This window comes from Bombus vancouverensis, chromosome 6, assembly GCF_051014615.1.
Source record: "Bombus vancouverensis nearcticus chromosome 6, iyBomVanc1_principal, whole genome shotgun sequence".
NCBI classification, from domain to species: Eukaryota; Metazoa; Arthropoda; class Insecta; order Hymenoptera; family Apidae; genus Bombus; species Bombus vancouverensis.
Window position 1 is genome coordinate 618,335 of NC_134916.1, and position 21,611 is coordinate 639,945.

At 44.2% G+C, this 21,611-nt stretch overlaps 3 protein-coding genes across 3 annotated transcripts; 2 read left to right on the plus strand and 1 right to left on the minus strand.

Moving 5' to 3' along the window:
* Nucleotides 1–1,864: 1,864 nt before the first annotated feature.
* Nucleotides 1,865–2,281, plus strand: LOC117162219 (uncharacterized). Its single transcript, XM_033344082.1, has one exon. The coding sequence runs from the start codon at nt 1,865–1,867 to the stop codon at nt 2,279–2,281; it is 417 nt and encodes a 138-aa protein (XP_033199973.1).
* A 2,162-nt stretch (nt 2,282–4,443) lies between these two features.
* Nucleotides 4,444–4,830, plus strand: LOC117162218 (uncharacterized). Its single transcript, XM_033344081.1, has one exon. It carries the CDS (start codon nt 4,444–4,446, stop codon nt 4,828–4,830), a length of 387 nt encoding a protein of 128 aa, XP_033199972.1.
* Nucleotides 4,831–11,164: 6,334 nt separating this feature from the next.
* On the minus strand, nt 11,165–18,474 carry LOC117162216 (uncharacterized). The gene is made up of 4 exons (XM_033344080.2): nt 18,198–18,474; nt 17,968–18,110; nt 11,789–13,133; nt 11,165–11,352 (listed from the first exon to the last, which is right to left on the minus strand). Exons 1-4 carry the CDS (start codon nt 18,472–18,474, stop codon nt 11,165–11,167), a joined length of 1,953 nt encoding a protein of 650 aa, XP_033199971.2.
* Nucleotides 18,475–21,611: the final 3,137 nt, after the last annotated feature.

A 21,611-nucleotide genomic window follows, 5' to 3' on the forward strand; every position in this document is an offset into this window, starting at 1 on the left:
TTGGAAACCAACAAAAGAATATCAATTGAGAAATTTCAACTGAAATTAATAGATCAAATTTTAATGAAAGAACAGAAAAAACAACCCAACGCTCTATTACATCCGGAAATAATCACTCATCAAGACTCGACGGAAGACATTTTCCTTCACTTTATGAAGCTACAGGAACAAATAGATCACGAAGATGTGCGAGAAACGATAAAAGACGAGAATCTCGTTATCAATGCCAAGAATGTGATGTTGGCTTGTACGTGTTTGCATGTTTCAAAACATATACAGTGATTAATAATTTAATTCAGTATGATATGTTTTGAAACATGTCGTCAGCGAAGGCCAGGATGGGGATTTCGGTCCGCCGTAGCACCGCGACTGAATTGGAGCCTGCGCCGAAAGCGTACGCACTGCACGTGGACAGTTTATCTCGGAAGAAAAGGGACTTTTCTTTAAAAAAAATATACCCATAACTTCTACATAAAGGATTATTTAATGGGTATGAAGAGTCTGATTAACGATTGAAAATAGTGAATGAATAATATACAGTGATTAATAATTTAATTCAGTATGATTCGGATCTCAATTTGAAAATCATGGTGCCGCTTGCGGGTGTCAAGGTTACTTGTCCGATCTGTGAGAAAAGGGAAGTTCACGTTTTCTTCATGACGCTATCAGACCTGGACGGGCACCTTGATCAACATCACATGGATGCTCACATCCAGCTGGGATGTTTATATTGCGAAAGGAATTTCCCGAAGCTCCATGAGGCAAAGTGCCACATTCCAAATTGTAGTGATACTAGTCAAAGAAAGTAGAGTCTAATTCGATGGTTGCCCCATGAGCTTCGGGACTCGGAGATGGTTATCCACCCACGAACGGCATGCGCACCCTGCAATAAGAAACAAGAAAAGAAGGGGAACGGACCCCCCCTCCAAACATAAGAAAATGGACGATAGAGGAGGAAACTCGATAGAAATCGAAAAAAAAACTCCTACGCACATTGCCAGGAGTTATTTAAGGAATGTCCTAAGAAGTTGGCCGACGTTGTTGTTATCAACGATTGTGCATGCCTGGAGCCAGCCAGGCAACCAGCTGAAGCGATTGAAGTGAAGAGGCTCTATGAGGATCTATGGAATTTGGCAGGACCATCCAATCGCCCAATCCCAGGAAATAGAGCCTCTGAGCTGATAATAAGTGAACTGTTTCCGCCGATAACCGCTGAGGATGTGAGCGAGAAACTTAGTAAAATCAGGAAAAAGCCTGCGGCAGGACCAGGTGGATTTCAAAAAGAACATTTAATGATATCTAGCCTGCCCGCAATATTGGCAAAAATATTCAACATTCTATGCTACAGTTCCTATTTTCCGACCGTATGGAAGGAGAAGAGAGTTCACGAGAAGAAGTTCGACGAGCTCGGATCCTACATATTAAGAGCCATCGAGGAGCGATTTGGGGGTCGACGACTACGCATCCCTGAATCCCGACGCAAGGCAGACCACTCTGCCACCCGTCTCATCACTCAAACATCGGCGCTCCCGAGGGAACAGGAGGGTTGCGAATGGAGAGTGGTGGAAAGGAAGAAGCAGAAGAGGAAGAAGAAGGGAAAGACGGTCGCCTTTAGAGAAGAGGCGAAGAAAGGGGCGACTCTGGTCCCACCGGCAAGGATGACAGGCGCGTCGAAACCAATCGCCGCCGCCACAAGGAAGAAGGGGCCGACGCTGGCCAAGCTCCCTTGCACACTGCGAACATCCGCGGTGACTCCAACGCTGAATGAGGGAGTAAGGATGCGTACGCCGACGTCCTTGCAACGGCCAGACAGAAGGTTCTGCTTGCGGAGATCGGCCTGGAGTCCGTCGATATGAAAAAGGCGATGACGGGCGCCATCATCATAAGGGTTCCTGGAGACAGGGACAGGGAAAAGGCGTCACTGCTGCCGACGTGCCTGGCCAAGGGGCTAGATCCGACGGCGGTGAGAGTCGCCGCTCTAACGAGGACGGCGGGGCTGAGAGTGATCGGGATAGATATCTTGGTTAAGAAGGAGGAGCTGCAGCAGAGCGGAGGTGAAGTAGGAGAGATCGGCGCCTCCAGAGGCGGCCTCGGGTCAGGTTGGATAAAGTGCCCTGTGGCTGGAGCCCGGAAATTAGCCCAGACAGGAAAAGTTGCCCTGGGTTGGTCCACTGCAAGAGTTATAGCCATTCCGAAGAGGCCTGTGAAGTGCTACAAGTGTTTGGAGTTGGGACACGTACGAGCAACTTGCGTGTTCACTGTGGATCGAGGGCACCTGTGATACAGGTGCGGCGGAAGCGGACATCGTGCTAGAGGCTGTCATGCCTCTGCACCCTGTGCTCGGGGCACCCGCCGACCACAGGATGGGCGGGGCGGCATGCGCTCTCCCGAAAGTCAAGAGGAGAAGACCCACCCGTGAGCCAGCTGCGGAAAGGAACCAAGGGAGCACCGCCAAAGCAGCGCCGGTGGATGGCCGGGAGGGGGCCATGGAGTTGACACAATAATTTCAAGCGCCTCCTCCAAAGTAACCTTGGAAGATCAAGACGGACGCAAGATCATCCAGACCATCCGAGAGAGTTAAATCGCCCTTGCGGTGGTGGCTGAGCCATATCGTGTATCTAACGCCCCCAAGTGAGTCGGGGCCCTAGATGGATCAACAACCATAACGCCGACGTCAGCGCTGAGTGCCCCCGGCGTCCTGCTTGACCTTGGCAGCGGCTATTTCGCGGCCGAGTGAGCTGGAATAACAGTGGCGGACGTTTACGTTTCCCCTAACAGCGGCTTGGCCACGTTTGGGGACTTCCTGGACGGAGTTGGCGAATGCATCAGAAGATACCTTCCCCGCCAGATACTCGTCCTTCAGGATTTCAACGCCCACTCCTCGCAATGGGGAAACGCCAGAACGGACACTCGTGGAAGGATGCTGTCCGATTGGCCTGCAGGTCTGGGGTTCCTACTGGCAAATAGGGGCTCGGCAAGAGGCTTCTGTGGTCGACGTCACGTGGACTACCTCCGAGGTGTACCGAAGAATCTACAACTGGAGAGTGGCCGACGGGGTTGAGACTCTGTCCGACCACCTCTACATACTGATGGAGGTGGCCCTTGAGACTACATCTGCTGCTACACAGGCTTGCAGTATCCGAGGAGTAAACCGTTCCCGCCTCCCACCACGAAGGTGGCGTCTCAAAGAGAGGGACAAGGAGATGCCGTGTAGTCGTCGCGAAGCGTTGACAAGGAGGCGGAAAGCCTCCGAAAAGACGTGAGCGCGGCGTGTGACGCCTCGATGCCGCGCCCCGTTTCTGGTGGTAGACACAACCGATGTGTATACTGGTGGACCCCCAACATCGCGGAAATGCGAGCGAGCTGCGTTCGGGCCCGCAAAAGACCCTTGAGGGCCCGTCGTCGTAGGCGGATACGCGACGAGGCAGAGATCACCCGCTACTACGAAGCATACAGAGAGACGAGACGCACTCTTCAGCGGGAGATCAAGATCGTGAAAGCTCGGTCCTGGACGGAAATCGTCGAATCGGTCGAATCCGATCCGCGGGGGCGGCCTTATCGATTAGTAACGGAGAAGTTCGACCTTCGCCCCCACTCCCCGCTGACCACGCACATGGATCCGATGTTTCTCGCTAATGTCATGGGTACTTTGTTCCCACGGCAAGACAACGATGCGAGGCAGTCATGTCCATCCTCCTCCTCCAGCGGGACGACGACGACGACGAAGTGGGGCGAAGAGCTACGAGTCACCGAGGAAGAGTTCTTCGAAGCGACAAAGAGGATGGCATTCCGCAACGCGGCACCGGATCCGGATGGAATCCCAGGCTGGGTTCGGGCGGAGTCAATCAACACCTTGGCTCCTCGTCTTCGACACCTGTTCACCAGATGCACGAGAGAAGGTGTCTACCCCCGGACATAGCGGACGGCGAGATTAGTCCTATTACGGAAAGAAGGTCGTCCGTTGGACTCGCCGTCCGCGTATAGGCCAGTGTGCCTTCTGGACGAGGTGGGCAAGCTATTTGACAGGATAATTGCCACCCGTCTGAAGGCCCATATGTCGGAGCGAGTGCCTGGATGGCACGATAGCCAGTATGGCTTTCGACGCGGTCGCTGGACGGTGGACGCTGTGAAATGAGTGAGGTCCATGGCGGAGGCCATGGTTTCCCGAGAAGGCGTGGCGTTGGCAGTCTTCTTGGACGTCACGAACGCCTTCAACGCCATTCCCTGGGACGGGATAATGGAGGCCTTGGAACACTTTAAGGTGCCGTCGTATCTCGTTCGTGTCATTCTGGCGTATCTGAGCGACAGATAAGTCGCGTACACCGGCAAAAATGGTGAAGAGAGGAGGCCGGTCGAGCGTGGTGTTCCACAGAGTTCAGTGCTGGGACACATCCTGCGGATCACGATTTGGTCCTTCGATGTCCTATGTCCCCGGGCACAGGCATGGTGTGCTACGCCGACGATACCTTGGTCCTGGCCGGGGGACGTTGGTGGAACGAGGCCGTGAATCTCACCGAGGCCGCCGTGGCATGCGTAATACGCGTCATACAGAGGCTCGGCTTGAGCGCGTCGCCAGCAAAGTCCGAAGCCTTGTGGTTCTTCGATCACCACCGTAGGGGAACCTCACCTCCTGGACTGTTTGTGTATATCAAAGGAAAAGAAGTCCCGGTGAGATATCAGTTGAAATACCTGGCTCTCACTCCCAGCTACTTCGAGCTCCTGGTTCCAAGGGTGACAGCCGCAGCCAACCCCCTATACGGCTTACTACCGAACATCGTTGGAGCAGGAGATGGATTTCGCCGACTCTACGAGGGAGTGGTTCGGTCTTGAGTCCTTTACGGGGCCCCTATATGGGTCGAAGTCCTGATGGCGAGTTGTCGCAACTTACTCTTGTTAAGGAGGTTGCATAGGACGACCGCCACCCGCATAGTGAGAGGATATCAAACCATATCCTACGCTTCAGCGGCTGTGTTGGCGGCGTCCCATCCGTTCGAGTTGCAGGCCCTTGCGCTCCGACGGGTGTACGAACACCTGAGGAGCCTGGGCTCGGACGGGTGTACCCCGCCCTCCGCCGGCCAGTCGACCCAAGACGTCCGGGAGGAGGGGAAACTGAGGGCCGGTCGCCAACTGGGAGGCTTGGAGGGACCAAGGCTGGGTTCCGCTGACATTCAGGTCGACGCAGGTTCTCACTGGCCACGGAGCATTCGGCGAGTACCTGCCGGAGGATTCGACGAGAGAGGACTTCCATCCGTCTCCACTGCGAGGAAGAGGATGACACGGCGCAGCACACGCTGGAGTTTTGTCCAGCCTGGGAAGAACCGCGTCGTATCTTGCGGCTCGCCATCGGCGAGAGATTGACCCCCGATGTGGTCGTCGAGGCGATGCTGATGAGGCATCAGGAGCTCATCGCCATCGACTCCTACTGCGAGCAAGTCATGCTCACGAAGGAGCGAACGGAGAGGAAGAGGGAGAAGAAACAGGATCCAGCTAAAGTGTTGCACCGAAGGGATTCGGCACGCCACTGCCCTAGGTCCGTTAAAGGAGCCGTCACGCCGAAGGGGGTCTGCACCCCCCTCGGACTTGCACGACGGTCAAGGGAACGTGGCGTTAGGGGGTGTGGTCCCCCCTAGCGGTCCAATTCAGACAAGGATGCCTCCCTTAACAGGGAGAAGACGAAGGGGTGCCCCGGTAATATTTCGAAAGAAACCCCGGGACACTTCTGCCAAACGTCAGGATGACCACCTTGGGGTTTCAGTCGATTTGAGTTCGACATTACCCCGTCGCCTGCCGAGAGAAAAAAAATTCACCAAAGGTTTAAGTATTAAGAGGCACAATGAGGTGGTCACTACTCGCGGACAAATAGAGCAAAGATAGCGAAGTATTTGTCGAACCTACATTAAAGGGGGTAATTTGTTTAAATCGGGCCTCCTAGTTAACCCCTTAACCTACAACTATGGACATAGCCCGTAGTACGATGATCGGGCCAAATATAATATATGTAGTATCATGAGCTGCTTAGCGCTGTAGATGTCACTGCTGGGTACGGCCAATTTTCTTCTCATTTTTGTATTGTGGAAGAAAAGTCGGACTCCGGTCGCCGGGATTCGAACCCGGGTTCCGAACGTTCGTAACCTAAGGCGCTAACCACTGCACTGCCGTCGTCCGACACTAGTTAGTGTCCAGTGGTGGTATTTGCTGTCGAGTGCCACCACAGGCCCTTTTTCCACGATACTACATATATAATATGATATATAATAGCTTGTTTACGTTTTCGGCCCAAAATTCTCGAACGTAAATCGTAGGTTAAGGGGTTAAAAACGAGGAACGGATTCTCGTGGTCGACGTCACCATCCGCTACGAGAATAAAGATTACATCCTTAAAGCGGAAAAAGAAAAGATCGACAAATACTTCCCATGCCTAAACCATCTAACGCGGATGTACAAAATCGACGATGGAGAGGTTTTACCCGTGTTTTTGGGCCGTAGAGGGGCAATAACACCGAATACAAAGAAAAATTAAAAAATGATGGGGATCACAGATAGTGAAATGAAGACTATTGTGATGAACGTTCTAAGAAGCTCTATAGAGATGTCTAACATATTTTTAGACGGATGATGAGAAAGAAGAAATGTAGCTATTTATTTATTCAATTATTCATTCGACTATTTATTTATTTAATTATTTATATATTTTATCCATTGACATAATTTAATGACTAGTAACTATTTATTTATTTATTGACTACTCGTAAGTATTTGATTATTTACTTATTAATTTTATTTATTGAGTGATGTCTTATTTATTTACTTTATTGGCAAAATCATTTGCAATTTTGAATAACACTAAAAGCTATAAAATTGAGACATGAGAACGCAGAAGGCATAATGTATAATAAAAATAAATATATTGTTAATTTCCAGAAGAGCAGCTGCGATATAACGTTGTTTAAAATCAAAATATGTTAAAGTGGAACTTGTAGTAATCGTATATTCGTGTTTTAAAATTGATATTGCTGGTAAACGTTTTGCACGCAAAGATGTAGCTCGAAGTTATCTGGATATGTATAATAGTATGGTTTTCCGATGTTCTTGGCGCTGTATTATTCGGCGACAACGCATATCGCCGAAGTGCCTAATGAGCCATCGATATCCCAACGGTCCTTCCGCCGAATGTTCTAGAAGAAGGCGTACGTGGCAATGGTTGCGGACGCCTAACAAACGTGCGGATAGTGGGGTTATTGAGGGACGAAGAAAAAAGAAACAGATCCAATCGAAAGTTAAATTGTAAGAGCTTCAGTCTTCGAAAGTCACGGCTGGAGTTCAGAACCAGTAATTAGTGTAAACCAAGTGCAATATCGTAAAGTAATTCGAATTAGAAATCAGCTGAAAGTAGAAAAACTGTGTACGTCGTGTTTCTATGGTTCGTTTACATTTAAGAGTGCCTACGTGACTAAAGGCACGTAGTTGGTAGTTCTTACATAGGTATGAGGGAAACAATAGACAACGTTAGAAGAAGGACGGTTTCGCTATACAAGGCGAATCGAAAAGTGTGCGTGTTGCGAGAATCAGAGCTAATTGAGTCGTCGAAGAGTAGAGTCGTTAGAGGTTTCGAGTCGTCGAAGAGTAGAGTCGTGAGAATTGATAGAGTTGTTAGAGAGAGAGTGTGTGTGTGTTAGATTCGTTGTGACGAGAGTGGTCAAATAACTGTAAAGTTATTTGATATAGATACGAGTATTGCATTTAGTTTCCGTTAAATAAATATCGTTCTCTGTCCAATTTATATTTGTATATTCAATTTAATATTAATAAATTGTAAGTAATCGGGAAAAATTTTCTATCCTTATTTTCCGATATTACACAAGTGTTTAAAAATAAATTCTCTTTTTATTTTTTTATATTTTATCTTCCTTTTCATCTGAGATTTCCTTTTTTTATTTTACGTGACAAGCGCATAGTTCTAGAAACGTCGATTCGTCTTCGGTCCGTTATTTCATCTACACAAAGAAGGTGACATACGTGAGTGTCACGTAAACTTGAGGATTGGATGATAAAATGAAATAGCTGAGTCGTAACACAACTATTAATTTTGTTTCAATTAAACTTTATTATGAATTCAGCAATCACAATGCAATACACACTGAATTAACACACATAAATCACGATTCACTCCAACCACGTTATGTGAAACCTAGTTACACTGATACGTTAAGTACGCGACTGTTATTAGGGTAGAGACCGGTAAAGATATATTGACTATTCTAAGGATACAGAATAAATGTGGGTGGGTGTGTCTAAGGACACGGGACTATCGGATTTGTTAATGACAATTTTGGTTAGGGAAGTGAGGGTAGTAGACACCGTCTCCGATTGGTTAATAAGACGGTTGGTGGGCCAGGAAGTTTCTTTGCCACCCTCGTGCGAAAGTTGTTAACGGAACATACCAGACGTAAGGAAAACTAACTTTCCGTGTTAACCCGTAGTATACAATAAACGTAAAAGGAAACCTAAGACGAGAGATACTCGCTTGGTCTGAAAGACCTTAACTATGAAAATTCCAAGACCTGTGATATGTACTTAGGACTATTGAGGGTACATGCCAAGGGTGTGCAGACATCTGGGCGCCATCCTGCCCGCGGTGTGTGGCCTGATCTCTGATGTGAATTGACGTTGCATGAGCATAGGCGCGAACGGTGGCGTGACCCGAGCGCAGTGGGGGTCGTCTCCCATAGAAGACAAAGAAAACATCGAAGGGCATCAGTATCATTTGAGGATTCAAAAGGAATGCATCGAGAAGTTCAGACGAGTAAAATTAAAGTCGCTTAGTCTAACGAATGTATCAAGAAATATTATAAAGGCGGGTCGAATTACTAACAAATTAATTGTATAATCGTTAAATAATTTGTGGCGTGTTCATAATGTTATTTTTAAATATTGTCAAATATACAAGTTTATGTTAACCCTGTTAATTCAATGTTAAACTCATTCTAACCACCTCTGTTATCTTAATCGAAACAGGGGAACGATTAATTCGCGGCGTTGATTGTCCGAATCGTAGCGAGAATTTACGCCTCTCGCTGACGCGTTTTCCTCGCGACTGCGTCTCTCCGCAAACGGTCGTAACAATTATTTCGATATACATAGTCATACGTTGTTTCGAACCAAACAGTACTTCGTTATTTTAAAACCTGTAGTGCTGCGTTATTAGAAAATGCATTATACTACATGGTAGTAAAATAGATACGAATAATATTATATCCTACACACACGTGATCGAATGATTTCTATAGGAACACGTGTTAGATAAAAACCTCTAAGGTTAAAAAATTAACTCGACGTTTTTGTTAATTGAATGTTTGTAGGAACTTAACAGAAACTTTGAATAAATCCATCGAGCGTTACATAAAACAAGATACACGTGTAGATGTTTATGTGTAGAAAATAGTTGGTACGTGAGGTTTAAAGGACGAGACTGCTCGTTGTTGAAACCGTCGAATATACAGTTGGTAACTGGTGGTACAAGCGTCGAGGGGGTGATCCTACGCGAAAAAAGAAGTTGAAAATATACAATAAAAATTTTTCGTTTGAGACTTTATTTTCGAGAAAATCGACTTTGAATTTTCGCTCGGTACGCGTGCACTTTATCACGTCTCGTTATAACGAACCTCACAGTAGATTTTTAAAAAAATTAAGAAAAAAATTTTTATTGTATATTTTCGACTTCTTTCTTCGCGTAGAATCACCCCCTTTCCGTTTGTACCACCAGTTACCAACCACCCTGTATTTAAAATGATAAATTAATGTACAGCCTGTATACGTGAGTCGTTAGTACAAAGTATAAATTGCAAAATGAAATCGCGGATTAATACTCGTTAATGCTCAAGATACTGTAGATACTGTTAGATACTGTTTCACGCGACTAACTGATAACTGATTGATAACTGGTTGCTAACTGATAGATCGGAATGTATTGCCCTGCTCGCGATCGAGTCTGTAGTTTCCACCAATCGCGGGGAGGCGCAATCGCGAGGAGAGACGTCAACGGGAGTCGTAAATTCCCGTTAAGATTATAGCAATCGACACCACGAATTGATCGATCCCCTGATTTCCGTTGCGATAATAGGGGTGATTCAGTTTGTATAACACTGTGATTCACAGAATTATAAGTTATATATTTCCAACACTTAGATTACACTGTTGAGTAGATATAAATAGATAACAACTTATCGCACGAAGATAAGATAGATATGCACGCTAGAGCAGGGCTCCTATAATTGAATTTAATGTACTAGTGGACGTAGCACTACAATATATTTAGTAGAGGAGATGGATGTTCGACAATACCGAGAACCGACTTAGATAGTTTCCGTGAATTACGCTCCTCTAGCATTGTGTTTAGACTTAAACGCTAGGCGTTAGATTTAGACTGATTTGCCGCTCTTATGCTAATACGGAAGAAAGTTCGGTGTGGGTGTGCCCCTTTGCCTGAAGAACGCGGATTCGTTGTTCACACTTTTCGGTAGGAAAAGTGAGAGTAACGATCCACGGTGTCGATTGGTCATGACCTACGCTAATGCTTGATGGGATGAGTAGGAAGCCTCCTACCATCGTGGTTGGCAGATGACCTTGTTCATGGGAAAAACCAGCTTGTTTTGTTAGATAACTATTCGGTTTTTCCTAATAGGTGCGTACCCGCTTTCTCCGTGTTTTTAAGTGCGCCTAATAAACCCAAGGACCGCTCTAAAAACCGGATGTGTTTCGAAAATATTTTTAGGCTTAAGAAATTCTTCAGCACAAATGGATTGACTGAAGACACATGTTGACACAATACAGGGAAGTGAAAGTTATGGTTGGTCCTTAGGTTTATTGAGGGTCGGAATGACGCAGGCCGTTGGCTGTCCGATCGCGAGGGCTGGCGTGCAGATGTCTCAGGCGATGTAACATCCTCCCTCCGTTGAGAGGGCACCGATCAAATTCTGGCTGTGGAGTCAGGTGCGTCGTTGGTGAATTCCTTCGCTCCGTGTGGAAGTTCGTCTGGATCTGGTTGAATGGGTAAGGGGACCAGTCTTTTGACACCACGGTCCAGGATGCTTGTTGCCGTCTGCACGATAGCGGTCCGGATGATTCCATCGACTCCTGGATGGACCTTGATTACGCGGCCCAAACGCTATTGCATAGATGGCATGTTATCCTCCCTGAGGATTACTACGGTGCCTTCACGAATGTTATGTTTGCCCTTATCATGTTCCCGTAGACTTGTTAGTGTATCACCGATTAGAAAATGACCGGGAGTGAGGACAGGAGGATCTTTCGGATCGGATGATATGGGAGTCAGTGGGCGTGGGTTAAGAATGGCTTCAATTTCAATCACAAGGGTGTTGAGGTGCTCAAAGGTCAAGAGCTCCGTGCCGACGACGCGGATGAGATGGCGTTTGAAAGCTTTCACCGCGGCTTCTCATAAACCGCCAAAATGTGGGTTCGGAGGATTGAAACGCCATTGTATCTGTCGGTCGGCGAGAAAATTCTGTACCCTCTCCTGGTGGTCGTCGGACTGCAGTAGGGTCCGGAGTTCTTGCAGCTCGCGGTTAGCCCCGACGAAATTGGTGCCATTGTCGGTAAGGATGGGTGCGCAGTATCCTCGCCGCGAGATGCCTCGCCTTTGTTGCCAGACAAACGAATATGACAGTGTATGTTTTGATTTTACGTCGGTTGCGATCCCTCCTCTCCTTGATATAGAATGGGCCGCAGTAGTCGATTCCGACGTTCGTGAACGGACGCGATTCGGTAATACGCGCCTCTGGTAAATCACCCATCAAGTATTCCACTGGTGGAGGGTTAGCTCTGCAGCAGCGGACGCACCTTCTGAGAGTGCGCCGCACTTGGCTACGGCCGTCGATCGGCCAATAGCGCAGTCTCACCGCGTATAGCGTAGCTTGTATCCCTGTGTGATGGTTGTTCCGGTGTTCTTGCTCTATAAGGTGCTCTGTTACAGTGGATTTCGGCAAAATAAATGGATGTTTTTGGTTGAAGGGTATAGCGGAGTTGGTTAGTCGTCCTCCGACTCGTAGTATCCCCTCTTCGTCGGGGAAGGGATTTAATGGCTGTAGTTTTCCTCCAACGTCCTTGCTTCGATTTTTCTGGAGTGTCCGAATTTCTGTCGCGAAATGACTGGATTGTATTATCTTCATTAATCTGTTGTGCGCCGCAGGTAATTCGTCTGTTGTGAGATGGGCAGATCGGTGTTGGTTATGTCTCCATCGAAGACACCAAGCGACGATTCTTATTAGTCTTGTCCAGGACGAATATCGGTGCAGGAGTGTGTTGTCGTTGATATTCGTTGTTAGACAGATCGTCCTTTTTTGTTCCAGGATGTTGACCAACGGTGTCGGGCTCCAGATCGGCCAATGGTTTTCGCTCTGCAGGAGCCAACTTGGCCCGTTTTTCCAAATAGACGGACATAGGAATTCCTTGGGCGTCTGACCTCGGGAGATGAGATCCGCTGGGTTATCATCGGTAGGCACATAACGCCAGTCGGTGATGTTGGTCTTGGTCTGTATCTCGGCCACTCGATTCGCCACAAATGTTTTTAAGGTGTGCGGCGAAGACCTGATCCAATGGAGCACGATGGTGGAATCAGTCCAGTATACGATCCGCGATATCTTGGTCGTCAGGGCCTGTTGTATTGACGAAATCAGGGAGGTCAGAATAAGTGCCCCGCTTAATTCGAGACGTGGTATGGTGAGCGATTTGAGCGGCGCTACCTTCGATCGCGCCGTGAGGAGTCGAGTCCAAATATTGTTTTTTTGGTCCGTCGTTCGCATGTATACGCACGCTCCATATGCCCTTTCGCTAGCGTCACAGAATCCGTGTAGTTCAATTTTCCTTACGGATTCTATGATGGGCTTCCGTGGGAATCTTACAGCATTTAGCAACGGCAATTGTGTGTGGTAGCTGATCCATTCTGTATGTAAGTCTGTTGGAAGAGATTCGTCCCAATCTACATTCAATGTCCAGACTTGTTGCAAAAGCATTTTTGCTCGGACGATTACCGGAGCGAACAATCCCAGTGGATCATAAATTTGTGCGATGACCGGACTGATTGATCGTTTTGTGACTCTGGAAGTGTCGCTGATCGTCTTGACAGAATATAGAATGGAATCGTCTGCTGAATCTCAAAAGACGCCGAGTGTTTTTAATGTTGAGGACTCACCGAGATGTAATGTCTTGTTGATGTCTTCCTCAGGTAATCCTCGTAGCAGATCCCGGTCGTTTGATGTCCATTTGCGGATACTTAGGCCGGCTAGCTTGAGTAGTTTCGTTAGTGTTAAGGAAATTCGAGGATTTGGGAATACAAATTATTGACTATATTTTACACACTACAGTTATACATCTATATTACACTCTGAAGAACGTCTTGCACGCACGCTTGTCGCCAACCGACTATCCTAGATTCTTCTAACATCTGGCAACAGTCCTTTGTCTCCACTAAGACCTTGACGCCCTCTAACCCTTACACACACACTCTCATGTACAGTGTAAATGTATCACTTCCCCAACACGCCTCTTTACATTTATACTGTACACTTAATTTTATTTACATACTTGTCGAATTAACAAAATATTTAACATTTATCGCTTTATTTACATTTCTCTTATTTTACATTCATCCATGACCTAAACCTTTCAAATATCTCTCTACACAGTGCCTTCGTAAAAATATTCGCAGTGTTTCCTTCTGTACTTACTTTTATTATGTTTATCTTATTTTCCTTTACGTACTCGTGAACGTAGTGGTAATGAACTTCAATGTGTTTAGGATTTTTTGTAAAAGTTCCGTATTTAGCTATACTCATTACTCCAGAGTTATCCTCATAAATTTTTACAGGGTTATCGTCTACATTTACATCGAAGATTTTCATTAGTTCTCTGATAGTCATTACTTCGCTCACCGCTTCCGATAGAGCTACATACTCTGCATACGTCGAGGCTTTTGTCACACACCTTTGTTTTTTAGACTTCCATCCAATTACATTTCCATACAATCTAATTACATACCCAGAAGTCGATTTCCTATCTATATGATCTCCTGCCCAATCAGCGTCCACATAACAATCTATCGTTTCGCACTTTTCATTTCTTTTATAATGTAGCCCTAAATCTCTAGTCCGGTACAAATATTTCAATATTCGCAAGGCATATTTAAAATGTGTCTCGTTACAACAATCTTGAAATCTACTCAGATAATTCACACTATAACTTATATCGGGTCTGGTATTTACACTAATATACAGCAATGCGCCAATTAAATTCTTGTATCCAATGTCCTCTCTATTTATCTCAGCTTTTTCAATTTTTAAGTTGGTCTGCATAGGTGTACAGTACAATTTGCTATTATGTAATTTATATTCGTTTGCTAATGATTCTATGTATTTCTTTTGACTTAATCTCATTTCATTTTATAAATAATCATACTCTATATTTATTCCAAGATATTCTTTTACTTCACCTAAATCTTTCATTTCAAATTTATCAGTAAATAATTTTTTTACACTTTGTATCTTCCCTTTGTTTTTACTACAAATCAACAAATCGTCTACGTATATTAACAAATGAACAACATTTTCTCCCTCTCCATAAGTATATAGGCACAGCTCTATATTGTTCTTCTTAAAACCTAATCTCGTCACATACTTATCAAAACACTCATACCAGTCCCTCGGACTTTCTTTTAACCCATAAAGCGCTTTCGATAATTTACAAACTCTATTCGTTCCGTCCGCATATCCCTTTGGTTGATTTATATATACCTCCGAGGTTACTTCACCATTTAAAAAGGCAGTTTCTACATCCATTTGCTCAATTATTAATCCATTTTGACAACAATATGATACCAATATCTTAAAGGTCTGATTACTCGCCACTGGAGAATATATGTCATCGGCTACGTTTCTTTGTTGAAATCCCCTTACCACTAATCTAGCCTTATACCTGTCCTCTGATTTTTTCGTGTAAACCCATTTTACATATAATACTTCTTTGCATTTTACCCTTTCTACCAATTTCCAAGTTTTATTCTTATAGAGACATTCTATTTCCTTATCCATAGCCTGTTTCCAAACTTCATTATTTTCGCAACAAATCGCCTCCTCAAATGTACGAGGGATATCTACTTTACAATAATTTGCATGAATCTCGCAAATATTTTCCTTTTCTGGATACCTTACTGGAGTTTTCTTAATACGTGTAGATCTCCTAGGAGTGTTTGAGCTTTCAATACTACTATTATTTTCATCTTTCCTACCTTCTAACTCTTCCTTATCCATACCATCCAATGAATAGTTATCTTCGCTATCATTTCTATCTGCCTCTAATGAATTTTCCTCAAAACCGATACATTTAGTGTCTGTTTCTATGACCTCTACATGTCTAGCTATTGTTATTTTCCCACCTAATAAGACTCTGTATCCTACTTCACTATATCCTAATAGAATTCCCATATCTGCCTTCTTGTCCCATTTGGAAACTCTTTTTTGTTCTGGCCTTCTTACAAAAACTTTACTTCCATATAGATGTAGATTTTTAACACTTGGTTTTCTCCCGAAGAATATTTCAAAAGGTGTCTTTCTCTCTATAGTATTCGCTAATATTCGATTTTTCAAGTATACCGCTGTACAAACCATTTCCGGCCAGTACCTTTTATGTACTTTCGCTTCCGCTAACAAACAACGCGCCATGTCCATCACTGTTCTATTATACCTTTCCGCTGTCCCGTTTAATTCATGTACGTATGTTGGGCAATTATTTATTCTTATACCTTTATCCCTAGCAAATTTATAAATTCGATTATTTAAATATTCTTTACCATTATCGCATCTTAATATTTTTAACCTCTTGCCCGTTAAATTTTCGGCTTCATTTACGAACTGTACGAAAGAATCAAAGACCTCATCTTTTGATTTTATACAATAGATCCTAGCTATTTTACTATAATCATCGATAAATGAAATGAAATATTTTTCTCCATTGAATCCGGTAGTCTTAAAGGGACCACATACGTCCGTATGAATAATTTCCATTATTTCCTTAGCCTTAGTTCGATTATTTTTGAAAGGTAAGTTATGCATTTTGCTTTCTATACACACCCTACATTTCAAAAGTTCCTTTTCAAATTCATTCGGTATGCCAGTCACTAGCTGCTCTTTACCCAAAATCTCTAAATATTTAAAATTTACGTGTCCTAGCATCCTATGCCATCTTTCCTTTTTACTCATACCACTACGTTCGGCGCTGTTTACTAAGTGCTTCTTCCCTTTCAATATACTTTTTATTCTATATGTCCCATTCTCTTTGAACGCTACAGCTGTAAGTTTATTATCCTCATCTATTACTTTCGCAATATTTCCTTTGGAAATAACCGTATTCTTATTGTCTGTTAGTTTACCTAAACTAATCAAATTTGCGGACATTTCTTTCGCGTAAAATACTTTCCTCATATTTATTTCATTTTGTTTTCCGAATGCTTCAAAATAACTTATAACATTCCCAACTTTTGTCGCTTTTATCGGTCTATTATCGCCTAAATATATATTTACCGGTTCTTTTAGGTCGATAGATTTATCGAAATAATTTATATTATTAATTATGTGATCGGTACAACCGCTATCTAATAGCCACACTATTTCGTTCTTACTTATTTCATTCGTCTCACTGCTGTTTGCTGCGTGCGCCGTTGCTGTCCATATGCCTGCTCTTGAGTTTCCATGCTCGCCCGTGCCGGTTGTTGATTGACGATGAAAGTTTCCTCGTCCCCTGCTCGTATTGCCTTTGTTCCCTCTTCCTCTGCTTCGACCACGTGTTGGCCCATGCCAATAGCCGTTACTGCTTCCCGCTTGGACGCCATTTTGACACTCTCTCGCAAAGTGTCCTAATCTTCCACATCTGAAGCATCCTTCCTTTTTTGCAGAAAAGGCGTTGGTTTGCCTTTCTCCTCGATTGGATTTATTGTTCTTCTCTGCTATCTCTATTTTATTTTTCACATACGCTACCGTTTGATTCTCCTCTTTCAATGCGTCTATTATGTCCGCTATGTAGCTGTATTCTTCGGGTAATGTATTCAGCATGTAATTCAGCTTTTCCCTCTCACTTACTTGTGCGCCCACACTGTTTAATTCATTGATTAATTTTTCAAAATCGTTAAAGAATGATGCTGAATCACTGTAGTTCTCTAGTCTTATGTTTTCCAATCTCCTTCTGCATACGATCTGCAGTGCCGTCGACTCTTTCAAGTACATTTCATCGAACCTTTTTATTATATCATACGCTGTTTTTCCTTCCCTAACATACTCCAATTGTCTGTTCGATATTGCACTATAAATTATATTTATCGCCTTCAAATCCTTTTTGTCCCAGTCTTCATCGTCTTTTTCGTTCTTCATTCTAGTTGTAACAGCCTCGCATTCCTTATATTTGAGAAACATCGTGATTCTTTGCTTCCACATTCCATAATCCTCACCATCGAATATAGGTATCATGATTTCCGATCTCTCCATTTTAATTGATTCTTCTTTTTTTTCTTTTCTTACTCAAGCGTTCCTACGTGCTCGAAGTATATTTTTTTTTTCTCTGAAAGTTTTTTTTTTCTTTACTGAAAACTTACTCGCAAGATCGTAACCACGCACTAAATATCTTGCAAAACTATTAACCACGCTCTGCTACCATATTAAGGAAATTCGAGGATTTGGGAATACAAATTATTGACTATATTTCACACACTACAGTTATACATCTATATTACACTTTGATGAACGTCTTGCACGCACGCTTGTCGCCAACCGACTATACTAGATTCTTCTAACATCTGGCAACAGTCTTTTGTCTCCACTAAGACCTTGACGCCCTCTAACCCTTACACACACACTCTCATGTACAGTGTAAATGTATCACTTCCCTAACAGTTAGGTCATTCCTCACTGATAGGGATTCGTCCTTCGTATCGGCTCCGGTCAACGCATCGTTGACATAGAAGTCTCGCTGCAGGATCTGCGCTGCTATCGGAAATAGAGGTCCCTCGTCTTCTGTCAATTGCTTAAGACATCGAATGGCTAGATGTGGTGCTGCGGATAGACCGAACGTTACGGTATTGAGTCAGTAAGTTTCGATCTCTCCGTTATCGGCGCGCCACAAAATTTTTGGATAAGTACGATCTTCTGGACGTATGATGAATTGCTGATACATTTTTTCGATATCGCCGGTAAGGACATATTGAAATGACCGGAATCTCAATAAGATGTTTCTCAAGTCCTCTTGTAGTTTCGGGCCAGTATGAAGGGCATCGTTTAAGGAAACTCCAGTGGTGCTTGATGCTGATCCGTCGAATACAACCCAGAGTTTGGTGGTGTCGCTCGACTCCTTGATCACGCCGTGATGTGATAGATAATACCCATGGTCGGTGGACTGATCCGTGTTGATCTTCGTCATGTGACCCAAGTCTAAATATTCTTGGATCAGCGTACTATACGCGGTTTCATACTGGTTATCGCGTTGGAATCGACGATGAAGAGAGGCGAGCCTGCTCATTGCAGCGGCCTTCGATGATGCTAGTGACGAAAGTTTTTCGTTGAATGGTAATGCAACGACGTATCTGCCTTCCTTGGTTCGTCGGACATGGTTTCGGAAATGTTCCTCACATAGTCGTTCAGATTCCGAAAGATGAGTAGTGGCCGGTCCCTCGTCGATCTCCCAAAACCGCGCGAGATCCGCTTGCAAAGCCGTTGTGGTTGCGTGGAACGTATTTATCGCGGTTTGGGACGTTGGACTCGCCCCGATTACCCAACCGAACCGTGTTTTTTGCAAACGCAGTTCATTGTCCGAAGGAACCGTTGGTATGTTTTACTGTCAGGTACCTCTATGGGTATTTCCTTTAATGAGGGTCATATTATCACTCCACACCTTTAGTAGACGAAGCGCCCGTCCCATTGACCGCGGCTACGTTGGGCGACAGACTGTCGCCTCGAGCCACAGCTCACTGTCACTAATCGGATTGAATAATTACGATTGTTTAATTACAACTATAGCAGACTCTAGATTACAATGTTAGGGGATTATCCTGAAGTTCCTACGGGGGGGGGGCTTCGATGTCCTTTCATCTCGGACATATACATATATTACATTCTTTCATAATTATCCTCTAATGTATTTGACCACATATTCATGTACTTATTTATGTCTATGCACTTATTAATAATTCATACTGTTACGTCAGGCGACACTCTACCTAAACCAGGCCACACACCGCGGGCAAGATGGCAGCCAGATGTCTTCAGGATCCTTACTGCGTCCCATCAGTAGTCTCAAGTACCCTCCATAAATCTTAGAAATTTTCTAGTTGAGCTCCTTCAGACCGAACAGATATTTTTTCACTGAATTGTTTCCCAAAGTTTATTGTTCACCACACGTTGACACGGGACAGTTGCCATTTCTCGCGTATTAGGTCTCTCACTAACAACTTTATCTCGAGGGCGGTTAGCATCCTTCTTCACCCACCACCATAGTAAATAACCAATTAACAACGAAGCCTATTTCCCTCACTCTCTTAGCCAAAATCGTCATCAACAAATCCGATGGTCCCGTGCACTAGACACACCCGTCCTTAGCTTTCCTCCGCCACATCATCGTCACCAAACTTCACTGACTTTCCATCTTTCAAACAGTCAACAACCTTTTGACCGGGTTTACACCCGTAGATCAGTTACTTACTTATCTTATACATACGCACCAGCGTAACTATCTTCTTTACAAAGTTGTTGGAATAAATTGTGATTTATAACTTGTTACATCAGTGTCATATTCAATTTAACTACCTCTATTATCCTAACCGAAATAGGGGATCGATCATTTCGTGGCGTCGATTATCCAATCGTAACAGGAATTTACGACTCCCGTTGACGTGCTTTCTCGCGATCGCGTCTCCCCGCGAATGGTCGAAACAATCATTATGAGACCAGGTCATCGTTAGGTTAGCGCAACCTCAGGCATCAAGACTTCTTTCGCATGACAAAGCCATCATCAGATTTATCATTACCTCATGGAAGTAAGTACCTTGTCGTATCAATAACTAATCATCAAATAAATGTGTAGGTAAGCCATTTCACTAAAACTCATACATTACAGACATCCGATCCTCTATCGCATGACCCTAGGCAGTCATCAATAATCACAACATCCTAAGGTACGCTCTTCCCTTATTAATAGCTCTTTATTATGTAAATAAATAAATAGATAAGTCGAGAGACCGAGAGGCACCGCGTCCGAGGCTGAATTTCTATTACTTATCCTAGCGAATTTAAATTATTCTGCTCCTTAAGACTTAATCCGATCATATCCAATTCATAAACCAGTAAGGCCTCTTCGTCATCATAAACCACCAAAGTAATGGGTTCCTTATTATGACGATGATGGTAGTTCTCAACTTCACGGTTTGAAACATATTCAAAACCGTTGAATCGGCAAGCCGATTATTGAAATTAGTCTTCCGCTCCTTCGTCGTCGCACTCCGCGTCATGGGCGCTGCGTCCGGGGGACAATACCTCATGCCAACACGACGCACATATTACCGGCGGTACCATAGGGATGTAGGAGTGCAACTTGGGCAGACAAGGCCGAAATCTCCCCTGTCCCTGAGCACCTATGACTCTCCGAGGCTTCCCAATACACCGTTTGAAGGCGGCATATTGCTTGTCAGCCTAAAACCTGTGGAGCCTCTTAATGAGGCTCCATTCTTCCGAGGTGTCCCCTCGTAGGGACTTATAATTTCTTAAAACTGACAATAGTCAATATTCAATATGTACAATTCCATTATAATAAATAAACACAAATTAAATTAAACAGCATATAAATAAATACAGAAATAAATAAATAATTTAATAAGTTAGGTTGAAAACAATTTTAACCATCTAAAAATATGTTGCCAATTACAATGAAGCTCCTAAGCACGTGTATTACTATTGTCTTAATTTTATTGTTATTTAATCCCAGTTCGTATGAACTTTCCTTGGTTTTTATAGTAACAGTCCCTCTACTACCAAGCACTACTGGTATTATTCGTCCTTCTTTCGAGCCATATATTGATTTAAGGTGTTCCAAACATGGGAGGTATTTGTCAACCTTTTCTTTGTACGGTTTCAGGAGGTAATCTCTATTCTCGTAGCGGACTGTAACGTCGACCACGTAAAGCCGTTGCTCGTTTTTGACTACGAGATCCGGCTTGTAACGATTACCCCTCACCATTATTGTTGGCTCAACAAATACCTCATCTCGCTTTCTTAGTTTATTGGCTACAAAGTTTTTAACTTCATCGTGCCTTTTAATGCGAAGGCCCTTTGTGAACTGGCATAACCATAGCACATGCCCCAAGGTTTCCGGTTGGGCATGGCACCTTCTACACGTTACATCGATATTTTTGTTTGCCCGGGCTAAGGTGGTTCCGGGGCCAATGGTGTTCGTTCTCAAACGCAAGGCATCGATCAAGCGGGATGGCTTTAGCGAATGGTACTCCCTAAGCCACACGTTGCTCACTTTTTCTTTCACAAAGTCAGCGACGCCTTGGCCCGGACTTT